General features: G+C 55.4%; 1 protein-coding gene across 1 annotated transcript in view; it reads right to left on the minus strand.

Annotated features, from left to right (window-relative positions):
- Nucleotides 1–23381, minus strand: part of CACNA1A (calcium voltage-gated channel subunit alpha1 A) — a 106859-nt gene that overhangs the window by 55747 nt on the left and 27731 nt on the right. Inside the window, 11 exon segments of the mRNA XM_042927282.1 lie at nucleotides 617–1432; nucleotides 3318–3424; nucleotides 6240–6307; nucleotides 6505–6622; nucleotides 9146–9218; nucleotides 9512–9643; nucleotides 9758–9870; nucleotides 10776–10888; nucleotides 14562–14771; nucleotides 22069–22158; nucleotides 23263–23319. Of these exon segments, the coding sequence (XP_042783216.1) occupies nucleotides 617–1432; nucleotides 3318–3424; nucleotides 6240–6307; nucleotides 6505–6622; nucleotides 9146–9218; nucleotides 9512–9643; nucleotides 9758–9870; nucleotides 10776–10888; nucleotides 14562–14771; nucleotides 22069–22158; nucleotides 23263–23319 (1897 nt within the window).

The raw sequence follows: 23381 nt of genomic DNA on the forward strand, positions 1-23381 counted from the left end.
CCCCCCATCTCCATTTTACAGATGGAGGAAACGGAGGCCCAGAGACGTGAAGTCACCGGCGCCAGGTCACACAGCAACCACATGGAACAGCGCCAAGAATTCGGGGGGGGGGGGGCGGCGTGGGGGGGGGCGCGGGGAATTTCTCATAGATGTTCCCAGAGACATGGCACCAGGGCGAAATGGTGGGTCTGCAGCCTCTGGCCGCGCCACCTACTGCACGTGTGACCTTGGGCAAGGCGCTCCACCCCTGGGTTTCCAATCTGTGACACTGGGATCCATCTGCCGAGGGGGCGGGGGTGGGGCGGTAGGCTGGGGGACTGGGCGCAGGGCAGGGGGGCGGGGCGGCGGGCTTGGGGGCGGGGCGCAGGGCTGGGGAAGGGACGGAGGGCTTGGGGGCGGGGCGGTGGGCAGGGAGGCGGGGCGCTGGGCAGGGGGCGGGGCGCAGGGCAGGGAGGCGGGGCGCTGGGCAGGGGGCGGGGCGCAGGGCTGGGGGGCGGGGCGGACGGTGGGGGGAGAGGTGGAGAGGACCGAGACGCTCCACCAGAGGAACGGGCCACACTGCCGGCGTCGTTACTACCGCTGCCACCAACCCAGATCAGGGGTCACACCCACTTACTTCCTCCTCCGGTGGCGGCGCTCTCGGTCCTCCCTGCGCGCTGCGTCCGCCTCGTAGGAGGCCGGGGGGCCGTGCCGGTGCCGCCTCCTCCGCTCGCCGCCCTCGGGCCCGTCGCCCTCGCCGCCCTCGCCGCCCCGGGCCGGCCGGCTGCCCTCGCGGTGCCGGGACCTCCGCTCCGCCTTGTCCTCCGCGCCCTCCTCGCCCGGCCGGCGGTGGGCCCGGTGCCGGCGCGGCTCGCCGTCGGCCCCCGTGCGGGGCGAGCCGCTGCGGCTCTCCCTGCTGCCCCCCTGCCGGTGGGCGTGCCTCCGGTGGGGGTCCCCGGCCTTGACCCGCTCGGCCTCGCCCTCCCAGAAGCCCGGCTGCTCCAGGCCGCCCTCCCGCGCGTGGTGGTCCGACTCGCGGCCGTAAGGCCCCTCCCGGCTCAGCTCGGCCTCCTGGCTGCCGGCCCAGGGCCTGCGGGGGTCCAGGCCCATCGAGCCGCTGGGGTCCCGGGCCCGGTCGTGGTAGCGGGCCTGTTTCCTGAGGAAGTCCTCGGCTCGCTGCTGGCCGAGGCGCTGGTCCACGGTGGGCTCGGCCGCCCGGCTCTTGTTGGTGTTGTTGTTGCGGTTCTCCTGGGGGTCGACCACCAGCGGCCGGTCCAGGTGGGTCTTCATGTCCGGCCGCAGATGCCGGGCGTACGAGGCCTTCCAGCGCTCGTCTGGGTCCATCTCGTTGTACAGGGCCTCCCGGCTGGCCAGCAGGTTCTGCTTCCGCATCTCGCTGGTCCGCTGCTCCCACACCGACTTGGTGGGCTTCTGGTTCTTCTGCTGCTCCTTCCTGCAAGGGAAGGGTGGGGGTGGGGGTTAGAGCACTGGGCCACGTGGCCTGCTCAGGCCCCTCCAGCGAATGTCTCGGCCTGGGGGGCCTCTCCACCAGGGAGGGTATTTCAGCCCAACCAGGTGGCTCGGCCTGTGCCGAAAACTCAAGCTGGCTGGGCATCCTGGCCTAGCCAGGGCCTTGGCCCAGGTGGGCATCTCCATCCAGCAAGGTGTCTCTGGGTGTGACTGATGGGGGGGAGGGGGTCTCAGCCCAGGTGGGTGTTCCCGCTGTCCTCTCCACGCTTCCTCAAATTGTAGCACGTGACCCCCTGGGGGATGTAGCCTTGATGGTCAAAGTATCTTAACCTCCGGGATAAGCCATCACAGTGGACGTTGGCCTGGAGCAGATTCTGGAATCGTCCACATGATCTTTTAATTTTGGGTCATGGAGGGTCTGGGTGGTCCCAGGGGGAGCCAGGGTGGGCACTGGGGAGTCTTGGGCAGTGCCTATTTACCCAACGGTGCCTATTTACCCACAGGGCCGGTGCTGGCCAGCCTGCGGCCCAGTCTGGGGTATACAGACTTCTCTAGGGTTTTTGCGGGCATTGATAGTTTTTTGTGTTTTTTTTTTTTTTTTACATTTATTTATTTTTGAGAGACCGAGAGAGACAGAGCACAAGTGGGAGAGGGGCAGAGAGAGAGAGGGAGACCCAGAATCTGAAGCAGGCTCCAGGCTCTGAGCCGTCAGCAAAGAGCCCAACACGGGGCTCGAACTCAAGAACCGTGAGATCGTGACCTGAGCTGAAGTCGGACGCTCAACCGACTGAGCCACCCAGGCGCCCCCATTGATAGTTTTATACAGACCACCACCTTCCACAGACTGCACACCTAAACTCACTTGTCTGATTATGTGTTTTCCTGGGCTCTCCTTTCACAGCCACCCACTATGGCAAAGAAAGCCCCCTCCCCACCGTCACATCATGCACTGTCCCTCGGTGTGCAACGTCCCTGGGACATCCAACACAGGCAGAATGTGGGTTGGCTCAACGCATCTCCCTTTAATCAAGATACCTGAACTCTCACCACCTCACCGCCTCCGATTCACCAGGGAACTCTGTCCACTCTACCTTTCATGATGTGTCTAGAACTCAGCTACATCCATCACCACGGCCACCACCCTACTGCAGTCCCACGAGCTCTTTTGTATGGACCAATGAATGTAGTCTCCAACCTGGTCCCCTGACTCCCACCCTTGTTCCCTACAGCCTGTTCCCTTGACAGCTGCCAGAGGGGGCCCATGAGCACCCGAGTCAGGTCTTGCCCCTCCTGTGCTCCAGAGCCCTCCATGGCCCCCATCTGACTCAGATCAAAAGTCCACAGCCCACCCGTGACCCTGCATGATCTGCTTATCACCTCTCTGCCTTCACTTCCTCCCACTCTCCTCCCTCCCTCCCTCTACTTCGGTCACAGTGGCCTCCTTCATGTTCCCTAAACACACTAGGCACATTCCTGCCCCAGGACCTTTGTGTATACTGTTCCTGCTGCCTGCTATGATCTTCCCTAAGATCCCCCTGCCTGGCTCCTCCCTCACCTCCTTCTGGTCTTATCTCCTTCTCAGCCAGGTCTTCCATGGCAACTTTATTTAAAGTCCCAACTCTCTCCACCCCTGGCTCCCCCTACGCGCCTTAACCCCCTATTCATACCATATCCCCAGTTGCTAGAACAATACTTGGCACGTAAGAGGCGCTTATTCACTATCTGTTGAGTACAAGTGGGCGGTAGAGCAGAAGCACCTCTTCCTAAAGCTCACCCCTGTCAGGGACGGGTCCTTGCCCCCAAATTCTTGACTGGGAGGGTGTAGACGTGAGGACCCTGGACAGCATTCTGGAGTTCGGGGCACTTACACAGCTATGGACATGTTGGCGGCTGACAGGGGACTCACTTCTGCCACCTCCTTGGCTTTCTGCAGGGCCAGCTTCTGGTTGGCTGCCTCTTCTTCTTCTTGTTCATCCTAAAAGACACATGGGGTCCCTGTTCACAAAACATGAACCAGGTCTTGGGGCCTCACTGCTGACCCTACTGCCACCAAAGGCCAACATGGGAAAATATTTACAAGCAGGTGTGGTCTGGGCGTCGACCCCCCCCCCCCCGCCCCGCCCCGAGCCGAGCCGAGCGAAGGCCCGCAGATCGGAACAGGTGCCCCGTGTCGGTCAAGTGTACTGCTATCCCCTCTAGGTGCAGGCTCAGTCTCCAGCTCGTTCTTAATCCTGTTTTAGGACACAGCCAGGAAAAAACCAAAGGGGAAAGAGACTCCCTTGCTTTCCCACAATGGAGACTTTTCTGCACCCCGTCTCAACGAGCCGGAAATTAATGCGAAGACCTCCCTCTCACTCTACCTTCTGGGTTAAGCTCTCCGAACCCAGACTTTTTAAAAACACTGACTAGCCCCCACATGCAGAAAACCTGGCCCATTCCGTGCACTGCCAACAGCTTCCAGAAGGGGAATCGGGAGAGGAGCTTATATTCTCGGCCGGTTAGGTTCAGAGAGGAGGAGGGTGGAAGATGTTTTACAAACACAGAAGAAGATGTTTTGGGGCTTTAAAGCCTCCTTCAGCCTTCATGCAGGGCCTCGTTCGTAAAACAGAAAAGCCCACAAAGAAAAAGCAAAGGAAAAGCAACGAGGAAGGAATGGCCAGAGATGAACCCACCAGTAAGAAGTGTCGGGCTATGTGGCAGGGTGCCTCTCCCCCTGCACTGCGATCTCTGGGGCCAGAAGCAACCTTGACCACCTCGGAAACGGTCAGATCAGGACGCTCTGTCAGTGACCACACAGAGGTGGGCCCCCGACCAGCCATCCCGTTCTCAGAAGGCCTTCTTTCCTTCTGGCATCTCACCCAGCGTTTCTCAGAGCTGGGTCCCTGGACCACCTGCCTCAGTGGCATTGCAGATGCAGGTTCCCAGGTCCCCCCCCCCCCCCCCCGAAAAACCCCGGGCTGGACCCCGTGGAATCTGCATTTTCAACAAGCTCCTGGGCGAGTATCAAACACGCTCGGGCTTAAGCAACAGTACACGTGGTTCAGAGCACAAGTTCTGGACCCACGTGGATTCAAATCCCAGCTCCTTCGCTTACTGTTAACGTCGCCTCTGGGTGCCTCGCTATCCTCACCTAAAATTTCCATTCTCCCCGGCTCTCCCACCTGAGCACTTCTCACCCCCTGAGACACTGATTTCGTGTCTGTCTCTCCCTCCTGAATGTCAGCCCCGCGAGGGCAGGGCTTTCTGCCTTTTTGTTCACTGCCATATCCTTGGCTCTTAGACCAGGCTCTGCTCACGGGAGGTGCTCAAGAAATGCTTTTTGAAAGACACAATCTGTAAAAGGGGGGCTCAGAGAACTTGATTCCGGGGGTTTCTGAGAAGATTCAATAAGACCAACACATCGGGGGCTTAGCAGGGTACCTGCCTCATGAAATGCCCAAGAAATACCTGCAGGATAAATGAAGGAAACAAGTTGGTCTGGAGGAGAATGTCCCTACTAAATAGATGATCTTGCCTTTCTCTCTCCCCTTCTCCCACGCTCCCGGCGCACCCTCTCCCCCGTGACAGCCCCTGAGGACGGGCTCTTGGAACTCGGATGAGCATACGGTTGGATTAGCCCCTGGAGCCAGCCAGCTCCATGGTGACCAGGCTCGTGGCCGTGTGCTTGGGGTAGCAGAGCCTTCCGTTTCTCCTCCCTCCCCCACCCCGCCAGTCAGAGCGGGGCCCGGGAAACTCTCTCTCCCCCCTGCCAGGCCCAGCAGATGGAGGGTTTGGCAACGTCCGCTCAGTTCGGTTCAGTTCCACGAACGTGTCCTGAACACCTCAAAGCACTAGAGATGGGACCATGAAGAGGAGGGAAGCCCCAGGCCTGGCCCTCCTGGGCTCACAGGAAGACTGTGCACATGTTCTCTTCATGTGATGGGGCTGTTTCCCAACACCCTCCTCTGAAATTGCAGAAAAGGTGCCAGCTTCCTTTGTGCAGTGCGCAACCTGTACAACCATTCCCAGCAGCCCTGCTTGTGGGCTCCCCCAAGGGTGTGAGCTGTGTTCCTGAAAGCAGTGTTGCCTCCTCTGTGCCCAGCTGAGACGCATCCGAGTTCCAGGGAGTCCAAGGCTGCTCTAAGAGGCATCTGACACGAAGTTTTGCTTCCTTTATTGGGCACTTACTGTAGAACAAGAACTGTGTCGAGTACCTGACGTGCAAAGTGTGCTACTGTGAATAGTAGCTGCTATTATCATACCATCTGGGGCCAGTGACTTTGCCTTTCTGAGCCTCAGTTTCCCATTCTGGAAAAGGGAGAGAACAGCGATGCCCGGCACCGGCAGCATCTAATTCTTTACTGATGTCACTTGGGGGCGACGTCCGGCCAGCTCCCAAGCTCATGGGGCCGCGAGGTGAGCCTCAGGCCCCTGTGTGGGTTTTCCCACCTGTCCCATCCATCCCTTCAGGTCTGGGGTGGCGACAGTGCCTGCTGGCCTGGGGGCTGCGCCATTCCTTGGAGAGGTCCCTTGACGCTCCCCGCTCCCTATAAATGGGCCCTCGGGTGGAGCCTGCCATCTGTTTCCTGTGGCAGCCCCGCAGCCTTACGCCCCCCCACCTTCTTTGCTGTGGAATCCTCTTGATCAGAGACAGACTGTTTCAGGGGGAGGGGGCTCCTTCTCCCGGGGAACAGAGCCTCCGGGGCGAAAGCTCGGACCCTGTCTCCACCCCCACGCCCAGCACAGTGCTGATTGGCCACAAGCAGGCGGTAACTTTGCCCGAGGGAGAAGCATTCTCCCACCAACTCCACCTTGGTGAGCTCCTGGGCGTTGGCCAAATTATCCACCGCGATGGCTAAGAACACGTTCAGGAGGGTGTCTGCAGGCGCTGGAGTCAGGGAAAGCACCACCACTCGGACCCCGGGTACCCGGGCCTCGAGGACCGTCCCTCGCCGCCAGGCTGTTCCGCCTGCCCCGCCCCCGCCTGCCCCGCCTGCCCCACCCCGCCCCCGCCTGCCCCGCCCCGCCCCCGCCTGCCCCGCCCCGCTCCCGCCTGCCCCGCCCCGCGGAGGATACAGTTCCCGAAGAGCGTCAGCACGATGAAGTAGATGGAGAAGACCATGCCGCCCTGCACGCCCCCCTGAGACTTGATACCGTCATACATGACCTCGTTCCAGTCTTCGCCCGTCAGGATCTGAAAGGGGACGGAGAAACACACAGCCAACCCCTCTCAGCCACGGGCCCCGCGGAGACGCCTTGGCTGCGGAGCTGGCGCCTGCCTGCGGTGGCTCTTGGGGCGTGGGAGGGGCCACCCCTGCCCCGAGGGGCTCTCGGCCTGGCTTCCAGGGAAGGGTGCCTCTGGGGGAGTCACAGCTCGTTCCCTAACTCTGTCCTGCCTCGTGTGACCAGGGGATTCACTACAGATGGAGCTGTGCCCCCCTAAATTCATAGGTTGGAGCTCTAAAACATATTTTTTTTAATGTTTGTTTTTGAGAGCGAAAGAGAGAGAAAGACAGAACGTGAGCAGGAGAGGGGCAGAGAGAGAGGGAGACACAGAATCCGAAGCGGGCTCCAGGCTCCGAGCTGTCAGCACAGAGCCCGACGCGGGGCTCGAACTCACGGACCGTGAGATCACGACCTGAGCCGAACTCACCAACTGTGAGATCAGGACCCCAGCCGAAGTCGGACACTTAGCCGACTGAGCCACCCAGGTGCCCCGGTACGTTGAAGATCTAAACCCTCATGTGACGGTATTTGGGGATGGGGGGTAATCAGGGTTAGATGAGGTCATGATGATGGGCCTCTCATCATGGGAACTGGGGCCTTTGTAAGAAGAGACACCAGAGAACTTGTTCTGTCTCTCTCCATCTCCATGCCATGTGAGGACACAGTGGGAAGGTGGCCATTTGTAAACCAGGAAGAGAGTTCTAACCAGGAACCAACCCCGCGGGCACCTTGCTCATGGACTTCCAGCCTCCAGATATACGAGAAATAAATTTCTGGTGCTTAAGCTGCATATTCACTGGTCCTTCTGGCCTGCTGTGCCTGGGGGCAGGGCGGGTGCCAGTGAGGGAGAATGTGTCCGGCACAGGGAGGCAGGTGCTGGCAAACACCAGTCTCCCTGATGCATATGGGATGGACTGAGGGGACAGGCGTGCGTCACCCACACGCTCACTAAAAAAAAAAAAAATAAATAAAAAAAAATCCAACTTCCCTCCTCTGTAATATTTCCACAAGGATAAAGTAAATGTGAATCAACTCCAAAAATGTCAACCCGTTAATGTGGGTTTCTCAGCCTCGGCCCTGCCTGCTGACATTTGGGGACCGGGTCATTCTCTGTTAAGGGGCCGTCCTGGGCACTGTGGGGTATCGAGCAGCAGCCCTGCCCTCTACCCACCAGGTGCCTGTAGCGTAACTCCCCGAGGGCTGTGACAACCAACCACGTTTCTAGAACTTCCAAGTGTTCTTGGGGGACAGACCCCCCCCCCCTTAGACAAGAACCCCTGTGCTCAAGACCCACCATCAACAATCTTCATGGCTAGTTTCCCTTTCTAACCCCCTGTCCAGGGGTTCTCTTTTAGAAACTGCCCTCCCCGGGGAAGGAGAAAGTGAAGTCACATTTTCCATAGATTTCCTGTCTCCCCCAACCCCCAAAGAGACAGAACCCACCAGGCTCTGGTGGTCCCAGCCCGGTCAGTCCCCAACCTCAGGGCATGTGCCCACACAGATACAGCAGTTGGTTTGGGGAGAGCACCCAGGGTCTCTTTGCCTTGCAATGCAGGATCAGGGGCATCTCCTAATCCAGGGAGGATGGGTGTGGTAACCATGCCTTATTTTCTGTATTCTGATGCTGTGACTTGGCTGGGGTGGCGGTGGGGGGTTTGTTGACCCTGGAGGGGGTCAGGGCCAGCTAATTCCTAGAGATAATGGCCAACTTGCCCATGGTGTGCACTTTTCTTTTTTTTTAAATTAAAAAAAAATTTTTTTAATGTTTATTTATTTTTTGAGACAGAGAGAGACAGAGCATGAACGGGGGAGGAGCAGAGAGAGAGGGAGACACAGAATCGGAAGCAGGCTCCAGGCTCTGGGCCATCAGCCCAGAGCCCGACGCGGGGCTCGAACCCACGGACCGCGAGATCGTGACCTGAGCGGAAGTCGGACATTCAACCGACTGAGCCACCCAGGAGCCCCTACACTTTTCAAATGCAAACCAACCACCTCCTCTATGGGGCTCTTACACTCGGGGCCCACAGTCCCCTGATCTTTCTCATCAGCTAACCCGAGATGGCCCCCACGCCCAGAGCCCCGCTGAAATCACTCCAGCTAGCCATTTCTCAATCTGCTTACCCTGCCTCGCGGGATCCTTCCTGCAGAAACCACAATAAAGGCTTGTGCTCATGTTCCCCCTTCTCTGCCTCCTGACCTCCCCCTCGTGGCCCTGCGTGGCCTGCCGTGGACTTCCTCTCTTGGGATCTCCAAGTACAACAGACTGCCTTTCCAATGGCATTTACCCACCATTGTTGATTGAGGGTGCGATCTCACGGAGATCTGCTGGCCTCACCGTACCTGAATGATTCTAAAACCTGTATTTTAAAACAGCGGGACAAGGCAAAGCGGAGAAAGAGCGATTCGAGGAACCCCCCTCCTATGCTGAATGGGTGCTTTAGTCTCTGGCCCTAAGAGGTATCCGCCCACGGGGGCCAGGTGAAGACCGTACCTGAAACACTGTCATTATTGCTGCTGGAAAAGTGTCGAAATTGGTAGGAGGAGTCCCTTCATCGAAGTTAAACCTGCGGGGAGGACACAGGCATCTCACGCTGGCCCTGCCCTGGGTGCTCTGAGGGCTTAGCTCAGCATCCTGTCTCCGGGGCAACATCTCCAGCATCTCTGTTCCCCAGAAGGACACCCTGACTGGTACCCAGGACCCCGCCCATCTGGGTGAATGCACTGGACGCCCGGAGCCACGAGGGGGGGCGGTCTGCGGGATGGAGGCGAGCCTGGGTCTCTGGACGCACCAGACCCGCTTCTGTCCCCGCACGGGACCCCGGGGAAGCGGAAGTCAGGGAGTCTGCCGAGTGCTTACTGGCCGCCGAAGAGTTGCATTCCCAAAAGGGCGAAGACCACGATGAACAGGAAAAGGAGGAACAACAGGCTGATGATGGATTTCATGGAGTTGAGAAGAGAGACGACCAGGTTCCTGAGTGATGCCCAGTACCTGCCAGCAGAGCCCGGGTCGGGGAGGGGCGGTCAGGCCGGTCAGCTGAGCCCGCCCGTCCCCGGTCCCCATCCCCGCCCCTGCCGGGATGCCGGGGGAGCTCCAGAGACTTACTTTGTGACTTTGAAAATACGCAATAACCTGAGGGCTCGTAACACGCTGATTCCGAAGGATGTGCCGGGTTTTATGACGGCCCAGATGACCTCGAAGATGCTCCCGATGATAACCTGGAGCAGAGAACCTGGTCTCGCGTCCACAGGGCCCTGGAAATCGTGCCCTGGCCCCGAACCTTACGGGAACCCAACCAGGAGGCCCCCACACGGAAGCAGGGTGAGGGTCTCCACCCCCAGAAGCCTCGAGGGGCCCCTGGGTACTGCAATAACCATTTCCTTGCGTTTTTTCAGAAATCGAAGTGAAACCCACAGAACGTCAAAGTAACCACTTGAAGCATGCAACCCGGCGGCATTTCGCGCGTTCACAATGTTGGGTCAGCGTCACCTCTATGCAGTTCTGAGACATTTTCATCGCTCCCCCAAGAGACCCCGTCTCCCCACGATCAGTCACCCCCCATTCCTTCCTCCTCCCCACAGCCACTAACCTGCTTCCGGTCTCTATGGATATGCCTATTCTGGACCTTTCACAGAAATGGAATTATGCAGTACGTGACCTTTTGGGTCTGGCTTCTTTCACTGAGCATGACGGTTTTTGAGGTCCTTGCCCCTTTAAAGTTCTCAAACATCATCTTTAACCAACATACACTCGTCTAGTTTTTATCCTTTTGATCTTACATGAGCGGAGCGGAATCCTGCTCTACGGGCTGATTTTTGTCACTGTCTGTGGCTGGTCGCCTCTCCTTGCTGTGGAGAATTCCATTATATGGCCGTGCCACAGTTTACTTCTCCATCTTGCTGCCACGGGATATTGGGTCCTTTGGTTTGGAACTTTTATAAACGAAAGAGGGCCTGAACGTTTCCCTCCCGCTGGCAGTGGCTGAAAGTTTGGGAACCTCTGTGTCCTCACCGGTATCTCACGTCCAGACGTGACCCTACTGTTCCCTTTCTGATGTGCCCAGGCATCAGCCGTTCTTGGCAAGAGCCGGAGAGTTGAACTTCCTATCAACGAGAGTACTTACCCCACAGTCAAAGCAGTTGAAGGAAGAGTGGAAGTAAGGCCGCGTCCCAAGCCCGTACATTTTTATAAACATTTCGGACATAAAGAGTCCTAAGAAAATGAATTCTGCATAGTCTAGAAGGGAGAGGAGGGAGAATGGAAAGGAAGTTAGGTTTGTGGAGTGCGTGGCGGGGGGCGGGGGGTGGTTCCAGGCAGCTCTGACTTTCCTGTTAATAACAACCCCATCCATCTGGCCTGGCAGGCAGGGAGAGAGGAGGGTCGTTGGTGGCCTTGGCTAAAGATTATGCAAGGCTTCCTTTCCACGGGCCTCAGTTTCTCCTCTGTTAAAGTGAGGAACAACAATTGTCCCCCACCCTCCAACCCACCAACCCCTGGCCGATCTTAAAAAGGAGTGGGGAAAGTTCCATGGCTCTCCACCATGCACTTTTTTGCTCTGGTTCAACGATAAGAGCTGGGCACAGGTCCTTGCCAAGGACTCAGGTTTTGTGCTGGCTGGTGGGTTCCTGTGTGCTTAGTACGTTTTATTTTTTTATTTTTAAAATTTTTTTAACGTTTTATTCATTCTTGAGACAGAGAGAGACAGAGCATGAATGGGGGAGGGTCAGAGACAGAGAGGGAGACACAGAATCCGAAACAGGCTCCAGACTCTGAGCTGTCAGCCCAGAGCCCGACGCGGGGCTTGAACTCACGGACCGCGAGATCGTGACCTGAGACGAAGTCGGATGCTCAACCGACTGAGCCACCCAGGCGCCCCAGTACGTTTTAAAACTAATGAACGAACGAACGAACTGCCCGACTAACAAAATAACAATGAGCCCAGGATGCCATAATCTAAGAGTTATGATAAGTCCAGTTTTACACGCCTGAGCTCCAAAGGAGAAACTGAAGTAGAAGTCATAATGGTGTCCTTTTAGTAACCTTTGTGTCAGGGGCTTAGTTGGAGATTCAGGGGCAACCAATCTAAGATACGGCCTTTCTCCCAACTTGGAAAACCTATCTGATGCCCCCCGGTAAAATCCTGTCTTGTTGATGTCTACAAGTCTTGGACAAGATAAAGCACTTTTGTTCTTTGGTAAGAAAGCATGATAGTCCAAACGCCCTGGGGAGAGGTAACATACGGGAATTTGTTTGCACCAGCAGAGAAATGGCTAATTTCAAGACCTTTTCCGAGAGAGCTTTCTTGGTGGGGTAAGGAGGGTTTCTGAGCGGAAGAAAACAGAAAGGAAGACAAAGGAGCCAAACTTCCAAGAGTTTCAGTTTTGGTCATATAGGTAATTCTGAGAGCCAGGGGTGTTGGGGCGCCTGGGTTGCTCAATCGGTTAAGTGTCTGACTCTCGATTTTGGCTCAGGTCACGATCTCACGATCCGTGGGTTCGAGCCCCGCGTTGGGCTCGGTGCGGGCAGTGCAGAGACTGCTTGGGATTCTCTTGTCCTCTCTCTCTGCCCCTCCCCGCCTCAAAAATAAATAAACATTAAAAAAAAAAAAAAAAAAAAAGAAAGTCAAGGGTGTTTCTTTTATCATTCTTTTAAGAGGTGGTTTGAACCGTCAAGGTCCTTCACACTCATTCCTGACCGGATCTTCTTCCCCTTAGTGTTTTGGACTCCAGGGAGCTCCTAGGATCTGAGGGAAACCAGGGTCTCTGGGATCATCAGGCCAACATATCAGCGAGGGACATCTGGCTGTAACTTCTGGTGCATTCCGAGAACCACCAGAAACAACTTTGGGAAACCTGCCCCCTAGTTACCATGGCAACCTGGTTGCTGGCAATGCACAAGACCTGAGAGAATTGTCTGTAGCCCTGGAGGGTCGGGAAGAACTTTCAGGGCCCAATAAACCCAATTTCCAGATGAGAAATCTGAGACCCCGAGAAACGACCACACCTCACGGATTCTAAGACACACGCTTTTGTTCAGTTTGACATCTGGGAAATTGGGGTGTATCTTAAAATCGACATGTCCTCGTTTAAGATAGTAGCCCTGCTTTCTTTCTTTGTGGCAAATAAAATAAAAGGGTGCTTTATAAACGAAGACGCTTTCCGCTGATGTCTGGCTGTCAGTAGTGACTTGTCCGGGGTCACACGATGAGTTAGGAGCAGAGCGGGCACTGAGAACCCAGGTCATCTGGTGACCCCAGGGCAGGGATCTGTCATTAGTCACAGTTTGGATTCTGGGTTCAAATCCTGGCTTTGTCACTTACTAGCTGTGTGCTCCTGGGCAAGTCACTTAACCTCTCTGTGTCTCCTTTTCCTCAAATGGGGATAACTAAAGGACCTTTACAGACACAGAAGCCCAGGACGGGGAGTCCCAACTCTCTGTTCCTGAACCAGGACAGACAAAGTGATTAGTGTGGAGAATATGGGAGATTAAAAATAGACTACCAGAGGAGGTTAACACAAGAAGAGTCCTCATTTGTAAGACTCCACGGGGACCAAATTCAATTTCGAGGGTTGGAACTAGGTCAGGGCTCTCAGAAGGAGAGCTGGCCCCTGGGGAGTGTCCTGAGGGGTCAACCAATGTGACGGAGAACAATAAGGGTTACAAGGAAATAATGACCTGGACCAGGCTCCTAGGCCTCTCTAGGCTGAAGACTCGACTGTCTCCAGTGGCTGTCTGGGTCAACCCCGAACCAGGCCAGACGGGGCAAGAAGCTACGAACCTAAGTCAGACAGGCCAGTAGCTGCAGGCGGAGGGCAGCCAGCAGGCAAACGGTGTTGGGAAATCCTCCCTCGGGGCCCACAGGCCAGAGCCAGGGCGTGCGCTTGCCTTCCCCACCGCCGGACGCTACTCTTATTGATTTCTCAGAGCTCTTTATTTTTGAAATCCCGGTCAGAGGTCTCCCCACCTCTCACTGCTTCTCCTCACCCCCTCCTGGCCATCAATTCTGATAGTATCACATGCTAACTCCTGGAACCTGGAATAGGCCCAGAAAGGCAAGGCCTTAAGGGTCCTGGTAGCCATTGAAGGAGCCAGATGTTCTCATAGTTGTTGGGGCGGATCTTCTAGGAATGAATCCTGGATATAAGGAGGTCATAAAGGGCTAGAGAGGAAAGTGGCGGGGGGGGGGGGGGGAAGGTTTGAAAGAAGAGGGGAGAAGCAGAGAAAATGGGGGCAACATAAGGGCCACTCTCTGCCCCTAAAGCATCCCCCTCTCTCAACCACAAATCACTCATTTTAACATCCCCAGAGATATTACCTGTTAATTGCATGTGTGTTTCTGTCTCCATCTGGCTGTCCTGTGGTCTCTACCCCTTTCTGTCTCTCTTCCAATGCCCCCTTCACCAGCACCCTTATGCCTCTCTTTTAAAAAGCATCACAGGGGCACCAGGGTGGCTCAGTCAGTTAAATATCCGACTTCGGCTCAGGTCACGATCTTGCGGTTTGTGAGTTCGAGCCCCGCACTGGGCTCTGCGCTGACAGCTCGGAGCCCGGAGCCCGCTTGGGATTCCTATGATCTCCCTCTCTCTGCCCCTCCCCTGCTTGTTCTCTCTCTCTCTCTCCCCGTCTCTCTCTCTCAAAGAATAAATAAACATTAAAAAATTTAAAAAAAAAAATCACAGAAGTATTTGGTGGCCTGAATTCCAGCTTCCAGCCCCTCAGGCCCAAAGACTCAGTTGAGGTGCCAGCTGCAAACACGTCCACATCAAAGGGCAGACTCAACAAGGGGTAAGGAAGGAACACGCGGCGCCACAAGTGGGAAAGGGTGTGAGGAAGGGAGCGGGAGTGGGCAGGGGCGGGGCCGGGAGGAAGGGAGCGGGAGTGGGCAGGGGCGGGGCCGGGCGGTACTCACAGAGGAAGTCGGAGAGCCACTCGGGCTGGTTGTAGTGAACAATAGCAACACATAGAGTGTTGAGGGCTACCAGACTGAGCACAGTCCAGTAGAAGGCCTGAGTTTTGACCATGCGGCGGATGTAGAAACGCATCCTCCTCTCCTTTTTGTGAAAAAAAGTCGAGTTCTCCAGCTTGGCACTTTTAATGCTGGCTCGGGCGAAGGGAGACCCTGCCGAGGAGAGGACGGAGAAGGTCAGGGCATTCCTGTGGAGGCAATTAACCGCCGCGAGGCCCAGGCACAGAATCCAGCCGGGGGATCCATCAGCCTCCCGGGCGAGCCGTCTAGTCCCCCGGGGGGGATCCACCATGACCCAGGGACGTAGCGTTCCAGAGCTGGAGCTTACAGGAAGGCAAAGATAATAGTATCAGAAACGGCCAACGAGAGCTCTGGATGTCACGGGGAGACAGATGGCCCTCCACTGATGATGCCAACCTCCTGCGTCTCCCTCTCCTGCCGCATCTGATGGCTCTGGGGGTCATGCCACGGTGGGGGAATGAGGAAGGAGCTTCTGCTCAGGACCCTCGCTGCAGGGAGAACTCCTGGAGAGCCTCCAGGAAGAGGTGTGGCTAGGACATTTAGTTTCCGTGGACACTTCACTTTAGACGTGAGCAGCAAAGAATCTGCCTGCATACACTTTTACTGGTGGAGCATCTACTGTGTGCCAGGTTCTACTCCAGGTGTTTAGGACACTCTAGTTAGCAGAGCCCTGCCTTCCTGGGACTAATCTCCATTTGGGGAGAGAGAGAGCAAATATGGTAAAAAAAAAAAAAAAAAAAAGTAATAGTGTGATGGAAGGTGCAACGTGCTTTGGCAAAGAGAAAAAGCACAGTAGTGTAAGGGGCTGGGGAGCCTCAGGAGGGACCATGGGGCAGGCTGCCATATTCAAGCCAAGCGGTCAAGGTGAAGGCGTTGGTTTAAGCCCCCTTAGTATTTGTGGGCAGAGGAAACAGTAAGTGCAAAGGTCCGGAGGCAGAAATCTGCCTGCCTGACCTATCTGGGGAATGGCATAAGGAAACCAGTATGGCTGGAGTGGAGAAGATGAGGGGGAGAGAAGGAGGAGCTGAGGGCAGGGTGGGGACCGTGCGGAACGAGCGGGGCTTTACGGGGCCGCGGGGAGAACTGACTCAGCTGCTCACAAGCGCCCTCTAGCTGCTGCAGGGAGGGGGAGCAGTCTGGAAGGCGGGAGGAGGTGACTGCATTGGTCCAGGCCAGCAATAATGACGGCTGGACTCCGCGGTGGCTGGGAAGGCAGAAGAGTGGGCAGACTGGGGATGTGTTACTTCAGGGAGATTTCAACGCCTGCTGCCGGTCGAGTGTGGGTGTGAGAGAGACAGAGGAGCCAAGGTCTTTGGCCTGAGCCCCTGGAGGGACCGAGATGCCACGCACTGAGAGCGGACAGGTTTAGGGGAAGGTTCGCAGCTCCTATCTTCTGAATGATCTCTTCTTGAACACCTTCAAGGGCATTCGTTTGTTGGTTGACTGTTCTTTGGCTCATTCATTCTTTCCCCTGTTCACCAGCTTGTTCATCGATTCATGCGCTCATTGGTTGATCTGTCCATTCACTCATTCGTCCACCCAGCAGGTGCATCAGCAGCATCCCACCAGCATGGGACGCGGCTAACGTCTCCCAGGGCGCCACTCCCTTCCCACGCACAAAATTTTAAACACACGTGCCCGCTCGGCGGCAGCTGGCCAGCCCTGGAGGCGGGACCCTCTCTCCCTCATGTCCGTCGCCTGCCTGACCTCACAGGCGTTGAGAACCCCAGCGGGGCTCCTCACGGCCCCTTCTCAGTTGGGGCATTTCTGGCAGCTCCCAAAGATGCGCCCAGATCCGCAGGCGTCCACAGGGCATGACAAAGAATTGAGACTTTTGAAGGTCTCAGGTCAGCTTGGGATGTTCCGTGGGGAGGAGGAGGGAGAGCTCAGTCACAGTGGGCGGGAGGCTCCCCACCCCCCACTCCTGCTGGAGCCCCACCGAAAACCCGTTCCACTGCCAACCACCAAGTGACCTTGGCCAAGACACCTCGCATCTTGGGGCCTCCGTGCCTCCGTTTGTAAACTGGGACAACCACACTGCCCACTCACAGGGCTGCTGGGAGAATACGCCTTAGCCCCATGCTGGCCACCATGGCCATCATAATCTTCGACTAGAACCCCCAGTGCTCCAGTGAAGACCGAGTTCATGTGCGAATTTATTGAGCAAGTCTTTCCTGATCACTGGCCCGGAGACATATCCCACAAGCACAGCACCCACTGGGAAGGAAAAGGGAAGTGCATGTTAACTGAACACCTACTACGTGCTAGGTCCCTGCTAGCTGCGTATTGCCACCTGGATCGTATCTCACGCTCACTTGGACCCACGCTCCCCTTCTCTATACATTCCTGTCTCTAGCTTTTCTCTGGAATGGCAATTGCAGGCAATTCTTAGATTCTACAAATATTTTCGTAAGACAGGGCGCCTGGATGGCCCAGTCGGTTAAGCGTCCGACTTCAGCTCAGGTCACGATCCCACGGTTCGTGGGTTCGAGCCCTCCGTGGGGCTCTGTGCTGATGGCTCAGAGCCTGAAGTCTGCTTGGGATTCTGTGTCTCCCTCTCTCTCTGCCTCCCCCACCCCGCTTGCGCTCTGTCTCTCTCTCTCTCTCTCTCTCTCTCTAAAATAAATCAACATTAAAAAAAATTTAATAAGAGATTTTATGGAACCCAACAGACCCAAAACGTTATCATTTCAACACGGCATCAGTATAGAAATACGTTAAAGAGACGTTTCACGCTCTTTTTCTTGGGCTGAGACTTCTAAATCTGATTAGAAGAATGAAGTACCTCTTTGCTCACACTGGCTCTGCCCGAGGGATCAAGAGCCACAGGTGACCAGTAGTGGTCTGGAATGTCCTGCTGTGAGGACAGCAGCCTGTCACCACCAAGGCTTAAGATGGGGACTTGGGCACTTTACGTGCCCCTGAAATCGTCCATAAGTTGAAACGGGTCCTGCCCAAGTTGCGGGTTGAATTCGAGCAATCGCCCAGTTTTGACACTATGTTACGCGGCCCCGGCAGACGGATACAGCCCGCGCAGAGCTTCCGATCAAAAGTCATCTAAAAGGAATCTGATTTTCCTGAAGAGCTGGTTGTGATGGCAGCTTCCATTCACGGCTCAGCTGTTCCTATAAACGACTCAAATTCCAGAATTCGGCAGTATGTTCGTCAGCTGCAGACGAGACGGCTTTGTGAGGCGCTCAGCGGCTGATTGGACCGCGCAAGGCTGTGCTCGCTGCCGTCCAGGGTTCGACAGCAGACGCACGGCTCCGGCCTCATTCCGAAACGCTTAGCTGGTCTCACTTACGGAAACGAAAGTCAAGTCATTTCCTGGTCAGAACTGGAATTCCAGAGGTGTCCTTTGGGGTACTGGCTGGACCGGGGGCCCCTTCCTGTGCGTTTCTGAGCCATCAGGCAAAGGGGCTGGAGTTTGGTGGGTTTGCCCGGGGCAAACCTGGTCCGGGGACACCGAGGCCCTGGCCTACGTCCGGGACCCGTCTGGAGAGCTGAACGTCGCCTGCTCTGTTAACAGAAAGGGCACGGGACAGCCGTGGCTCTTAGTCCGACCGCTTCCTACTCTGGTTCCCCGTCCTTCCCCTTATCACGTGCTTATCCCACACCAGCCTGGAACTGCATTCTCCAAGGAGCAAGGTCTCTTACGTCGGCCACAAGTTCAAGAGCAGGGTCTCCCACGGACAAACCATCTGTGAGTCTCTCTCATGGCTTCTTGGCTGGCCCCCCTGTTATGTACTGACCTGGATCCCCTAGATTCATATGCCGGAGACTTATCCCCTAGTACCTCGGAATGTGAGCCTATTTGGAGCTAGGTTCTTCAACGAGCGAATTACAGCGTAAACTCAGGTCCTGTAGGTGGGCCCTAATCCTCTACCAGCCTGGTCTACAGCCTTGGAGGGAGGCCTCAGAAGCAGCCAACCCTGATGGACGCCTTGAGCTGGGAACTCCAGTCTCTAGTCTTCTGCTGTTAAGCCCCCCAAGCCTATGCTATTTTATTATGGCAGCCGTCACAAATGGATGCTCTCTCCCCATTCCACAGAAAGCCCAGCTTAGAAGCAAACCCCTCCCGGGGCGCCTGGGTGGCTCAGTCGCTCGAGCGGTGGACTTCAGCTCAGGTCACGATCTCACAGCTCGTGGGTTCAAGCCCCGCGTCGGGCTCTGTGCTGGCGGCTCGGAGCCTGGAGTCTGCTTTGGATTCTGGGTCTCCTTCTCTCCCTGCCTCTCCCGTGCTCATGCTCTGTCTCTCTCTCTCTTTCAAAAATTAAATGAACATTAAAAACATTTTTTCAAAAACCAAAACCAAAAACCAAAACAACAAACGCCTCCTTTGTGAAGCTTTCTCTGCTTTTCCACCAAATTCTTCCCAGCCTGTATAGCTATCAGAGTCCTCATAATCAGTCTCTTGTTGCTTTTTTAAAAAATATTTTTTACCTGGGGCGCCTGGATGGCTCAGTCGGTTAAGCGGCCGACTTCGGCTCGGGTCATGATCTCGCGGTCAGTGAGTTCGAGCCCCGTGTCAGGCTCTGTGCTGACGGCTCAGAGCCTGGAGCCTGTTTCAGATTCTGTGTCTCCCTCTCTCTGACCCTCCCCCGTTCATGCTCTGTCTCTCTCTGTCTCAAAAATAAATAAATGTAAAAAAAAAAAAATTAAAAATATTTTTTACCTACTTGCTGACGTACTTAATTAATTTTTTAAAAGAGAGCGAGAGCACAGGGTGGGGAGGGGCAGAGGGAGAGAGAGAGAGAGACAGAGACAGAGAGAGAATCCCAAGGAGGCTCCACACTGTCAGCACAGAGACCAACTCGGGGCTCAGTCTCACGACCATGAGATCGTGACCTGGGCCGAGATCGAGAGTCAGACACTCAACCGATTGAGCCACCCAGGCGCCCCCAGTCTGTGTTGCTTTTAAGTAACTTCAACCGTACTTAATTACTTTTCTGATTTCAAGAGAAATGACTGTCAGTAGTTTGTACGTTTTAGAAAATTGTCGTGTAGAAAGTGAAACAAAATCCCTCACACTTTTCCACACTTTTAAGTACCTCTCATACTTAATATTGTTCTTGCAATGGCATCATACATTTTACATAATGCCATGCCACTTGCTTTTTTCACTGAGAAATCGCTTTCAAACATCTTTCCATGCGAGCAGCAGCCATGTTCTTTTTCCTGGCTGCGTAACAGCCCATCGTACGTAAATACTGCAATTTCTTCAGTCGTCTCCCCATTTCTGGGCATGCGGGTTGTCTCTGGTTTTCACTTTACTTTCTTGTGTGTGTTTTCACTTAAAAGATTCTAAGTAATGTCTCTACCCAACACGGGGCTCCAACTCACCACCCCTAGATCAAGAGTTGCACGCTCTACCGACAGAGCCAGCCGGGCTCTTTTGGTTCTCACTCTTTTGAACACCAGAGACAACGCTGTTGAGAAGAGGCATCGATCTTTTGCACACGTGGAAGAAATATTTTTGAAGCAGAAATGCCGGGTCAAAGAATAGGAACATCTACAGTTAAATAATATCCAACCACGCGGTGGAAACCGTGCAAACCAAACTCCTACCCTCAGCACGCGACAATGCCCATTTCCCCACATCCTTGCCAACATCGGGTAGTATCACTTTTCCATCTTTTCTAGAATGACTGATGAAAAAGAACCTCTCCATCGGTGAGGAGCAGGTACCCAATCTTATCCACAGAGGCGATCCTGACTCGAGTATGCCAATCTTTTGGTGGGTGAGCCAGACGTAACGGATCAAACACACAGAGCACTGCTGGGAGTGCTCCCGTTCTTGAACTTGCTGTGGGAGGAGGGACACAGATGCACCCACAAGTCGAAGGAGGTCTAGTTCAGCATTACAAGGCAAAAGAGGGTTGTGGCTAGAAATTAAAAGTGCAAATTGAAACGAGCTTGAAGGTGTCATTACAGACCTACTTAGCTGGGAAAGGGAATTAAATGGGCAATATACGCAGTGGCTGGGGAGGGGGGAATCCGTTGAACGTATGAGTGCTTGGCAGGTTTATACATGGGTTCGGTGTTTCTGAAACCCAGAAGGGCTCTGTGAATAATGAGTTGAAAAGCTGTTGGTATCTTTGATCCTGTAATTATCCCCAAGGAGACACGCCCAAAGGGTGGGGGCAGTAATTGTACATAAATGCTCGCGGTGGTGCTCCTCTGTGGGGGCAAAACACTGGAAACTCCAACACCATAGGACAGAGCCACGGCTAAGCAAACAACTACGGGGACGCCACCCTCCGGGAGGATGGGACTGCAGTGGAAATGATGTCAAAACCCAGCGCACAAGGTCAAAAACCAGGGGGGAGCGAAAACAGCAAAGTATGGAAGAGTTGGTGCCCGTGGATCAGAACCACGTGTATATATTAAATTCCCTTCTCCCCTTCCTTCCTCCCCTCCCTCCCTTTAAAGGCTTTCTCCCCGCAAGGTCATGTGTTACTTCCCCTGCCTGGATGCTCTCCCACTTTCATTACTGGGAATGTTTAAAAACCCACTTCAGGGCGCCCGGGTGGCTCAGTCGGTTCAGCGCCTGACTCAGGTTGGTTTGGGCTCAGGTTCGGGAGTTTGAGTCCCACATCGGGCTCTGTGCCGACAGCATGGGGCCTGCTTGGGGTTCTCTCTCTCTCCCTCTCTCTCTGCCCCCCTCTCCCGCTTGCTCTGTCTCTCTCTCTCTCTCAAAGAAAACAATTTTTTGTTCAAAATATAATCTAGTCTCTTCGGAGAAGGTCGGAAGCAGCACGGTCTCAATCAGGAGGGGCGCGCAGGGAAAGAGCAAATGTCCCCTCCTCCCCAGGCTCTGCCCTTGGCAAGAACCGACAGCAACAGACCGAGCACAGCCTCCCGCCTGGCTCTCTCTGCTTTCACAGCCACGGCCAACTCCTATACTCATCCTGCAGTCCTCAGCTTCAATGTCACCTCCTCCGAGAAGCCTTCCCTGACCACCCCCCATTCTTCCAGAGCACGCCAAACCCGGGGCGTCTCCTCAGCAGCGCCACGATCACGACAGGCTTATTTCGGGAACTACCTGTTTAACATCGGCGTCCTGCCCTGGACCGCAAGGCCCACGCGGGTCGGGATTTGGTTTCCCATCCTATTCACAGCCGGCCCTTCGTAAGAGCAGCCCCTCCGTGAGTACTGACGCATCGTAATACCATTACTGGGAGCTTATGCTCTGCCAGGCGCCCTTCTGAATGCTTACTGGGGATTATTTAGTTTAAGCTCCACGGACGGTATCAGGAGGGAGGCGCCGCTGTTATTCCCATAATCGCGTCACCTCCTCCAGGAGACAAAGGTGGCAAGGGGCAGAGTAGGGATCCAAGTGCAGGCCTGGAGGGCCCCAGGCCTTCAGCGCGCATCTCTGACGCCATCGGTGACAGCCGAGCGCCAGGAGGCAGCCGGACGGACTCACCCACGGAGGCGATGTCGGCCAGCTGGTCCTCAGCCTCCTCGGGGTTGAGCAGGTCGGTCTTGCTTTTCTTTATGGTGGCTCTCCGCAGAGCTCCAACAATGGAAACATGGCAAGAGAAAAAGACGTTACCCTTTTGGACACCGGAACCACACCTCGGCGCCCCTGCGTCCTCGGCCCCAGGTGTTGTTCTGCCAGGGACTCTCTGCCGGGGTGTTGGGTTTAACCCTCACGCCAATCCGGTCCGGTGGGAGAGAAGAGTATGCCCATTTTGCAGACGGGGAGACCGAGGCTCGGGGGGGAGGGGTTACATGACTTTGCCCAAGGGGTCAAGACGAGAACCACGTCCTGTTCAGTCTGACTTTAGAGACCGAGGTCTGGGCTCTCAGTTGTCATTGCCCCTGGGGGATGCCTGGGACCGGCTATACAGTGACCCCTAATGAAGGCAGCCCACCCTTGACCTTTAGTACGCTTGCCAGGCCGGCCGGGACTGCGGATCCTTTTGCTCAGTATGTAGGTTCCGCTCCTCCCCCACGGGCTCTCCAGGGGACAGGGAGTTCAGGCACACGCTTCCAACAAAATGAGTTAGACACCCCCGTGGGTCACCTCTTCCCCTCCCCCGCAAATAGTAAAATCCATTTTGTAACCCTCCGAGATAAACCCTAGCTCCTTTACTTCCTACTCTTGCCTGGTATTTTCGATCCAAAGCCCTTGCTCTGTCTCACCGAATTTCCAACCGTGAGACCACGGTCCTGAACAGTAAGCCGGATTCTTGGCTATTTATTTATTCAGCAAACACAGACGGTGAGTCATGACCTTGAGTCAGGTAGGCATTGTATTTGCAAGCATTAATGTAATCTTCATAAACTATCCGATGAGGTGGGTATTATTATCATAATGCCCATTTCACGGATGCGGAAAACTGAGGCACGGGGTTAAAGCAGAAAGGGCAGGCCAGAACACGAAAAACCTGCGCCGAAGTCCTGAAATTCCCGAAAGCCGCAGATTCCTGCCATTCCCTGTATCCTCCTGGTCCTGACCTGGTCTTGTGTTTGTTCTTGGTGTCACCTGGGCTCTGAACGTCCATCCCCTGGAGGCCCCTGACAACCAAACAGCCTGTTCCCCCAGCACTGGCTGCTCTGGTCTCCTCCCGGGAGCCACCCCCCCCACCCCCCGAGCCAGGTTCAGAGCAGTTACCATCAAAGGGATGCCTCTGCTCCCCGTCGGTTTCATCCTCGGCGAGGATCACCTCTTCTGAGGAGGAAGAGCACAGAGTTAAGCTCCAGCGTCTACGGGGCTCTCCTGGGACGTGTTCC

This window comes from Panthera leo, chromosome A2 (assembly GCF_018350215.1).
Source record: "Panthera leo isolate Ple1 chromosome A2, P.leo_Ple1_pat1.1, whole genome shotgun sequence".
Lineage (NCBI taxonomy): Eukaryota > Metazoa > Chordata > Mammalia > Carnivora > Felidae > Panthera > Panthera leo.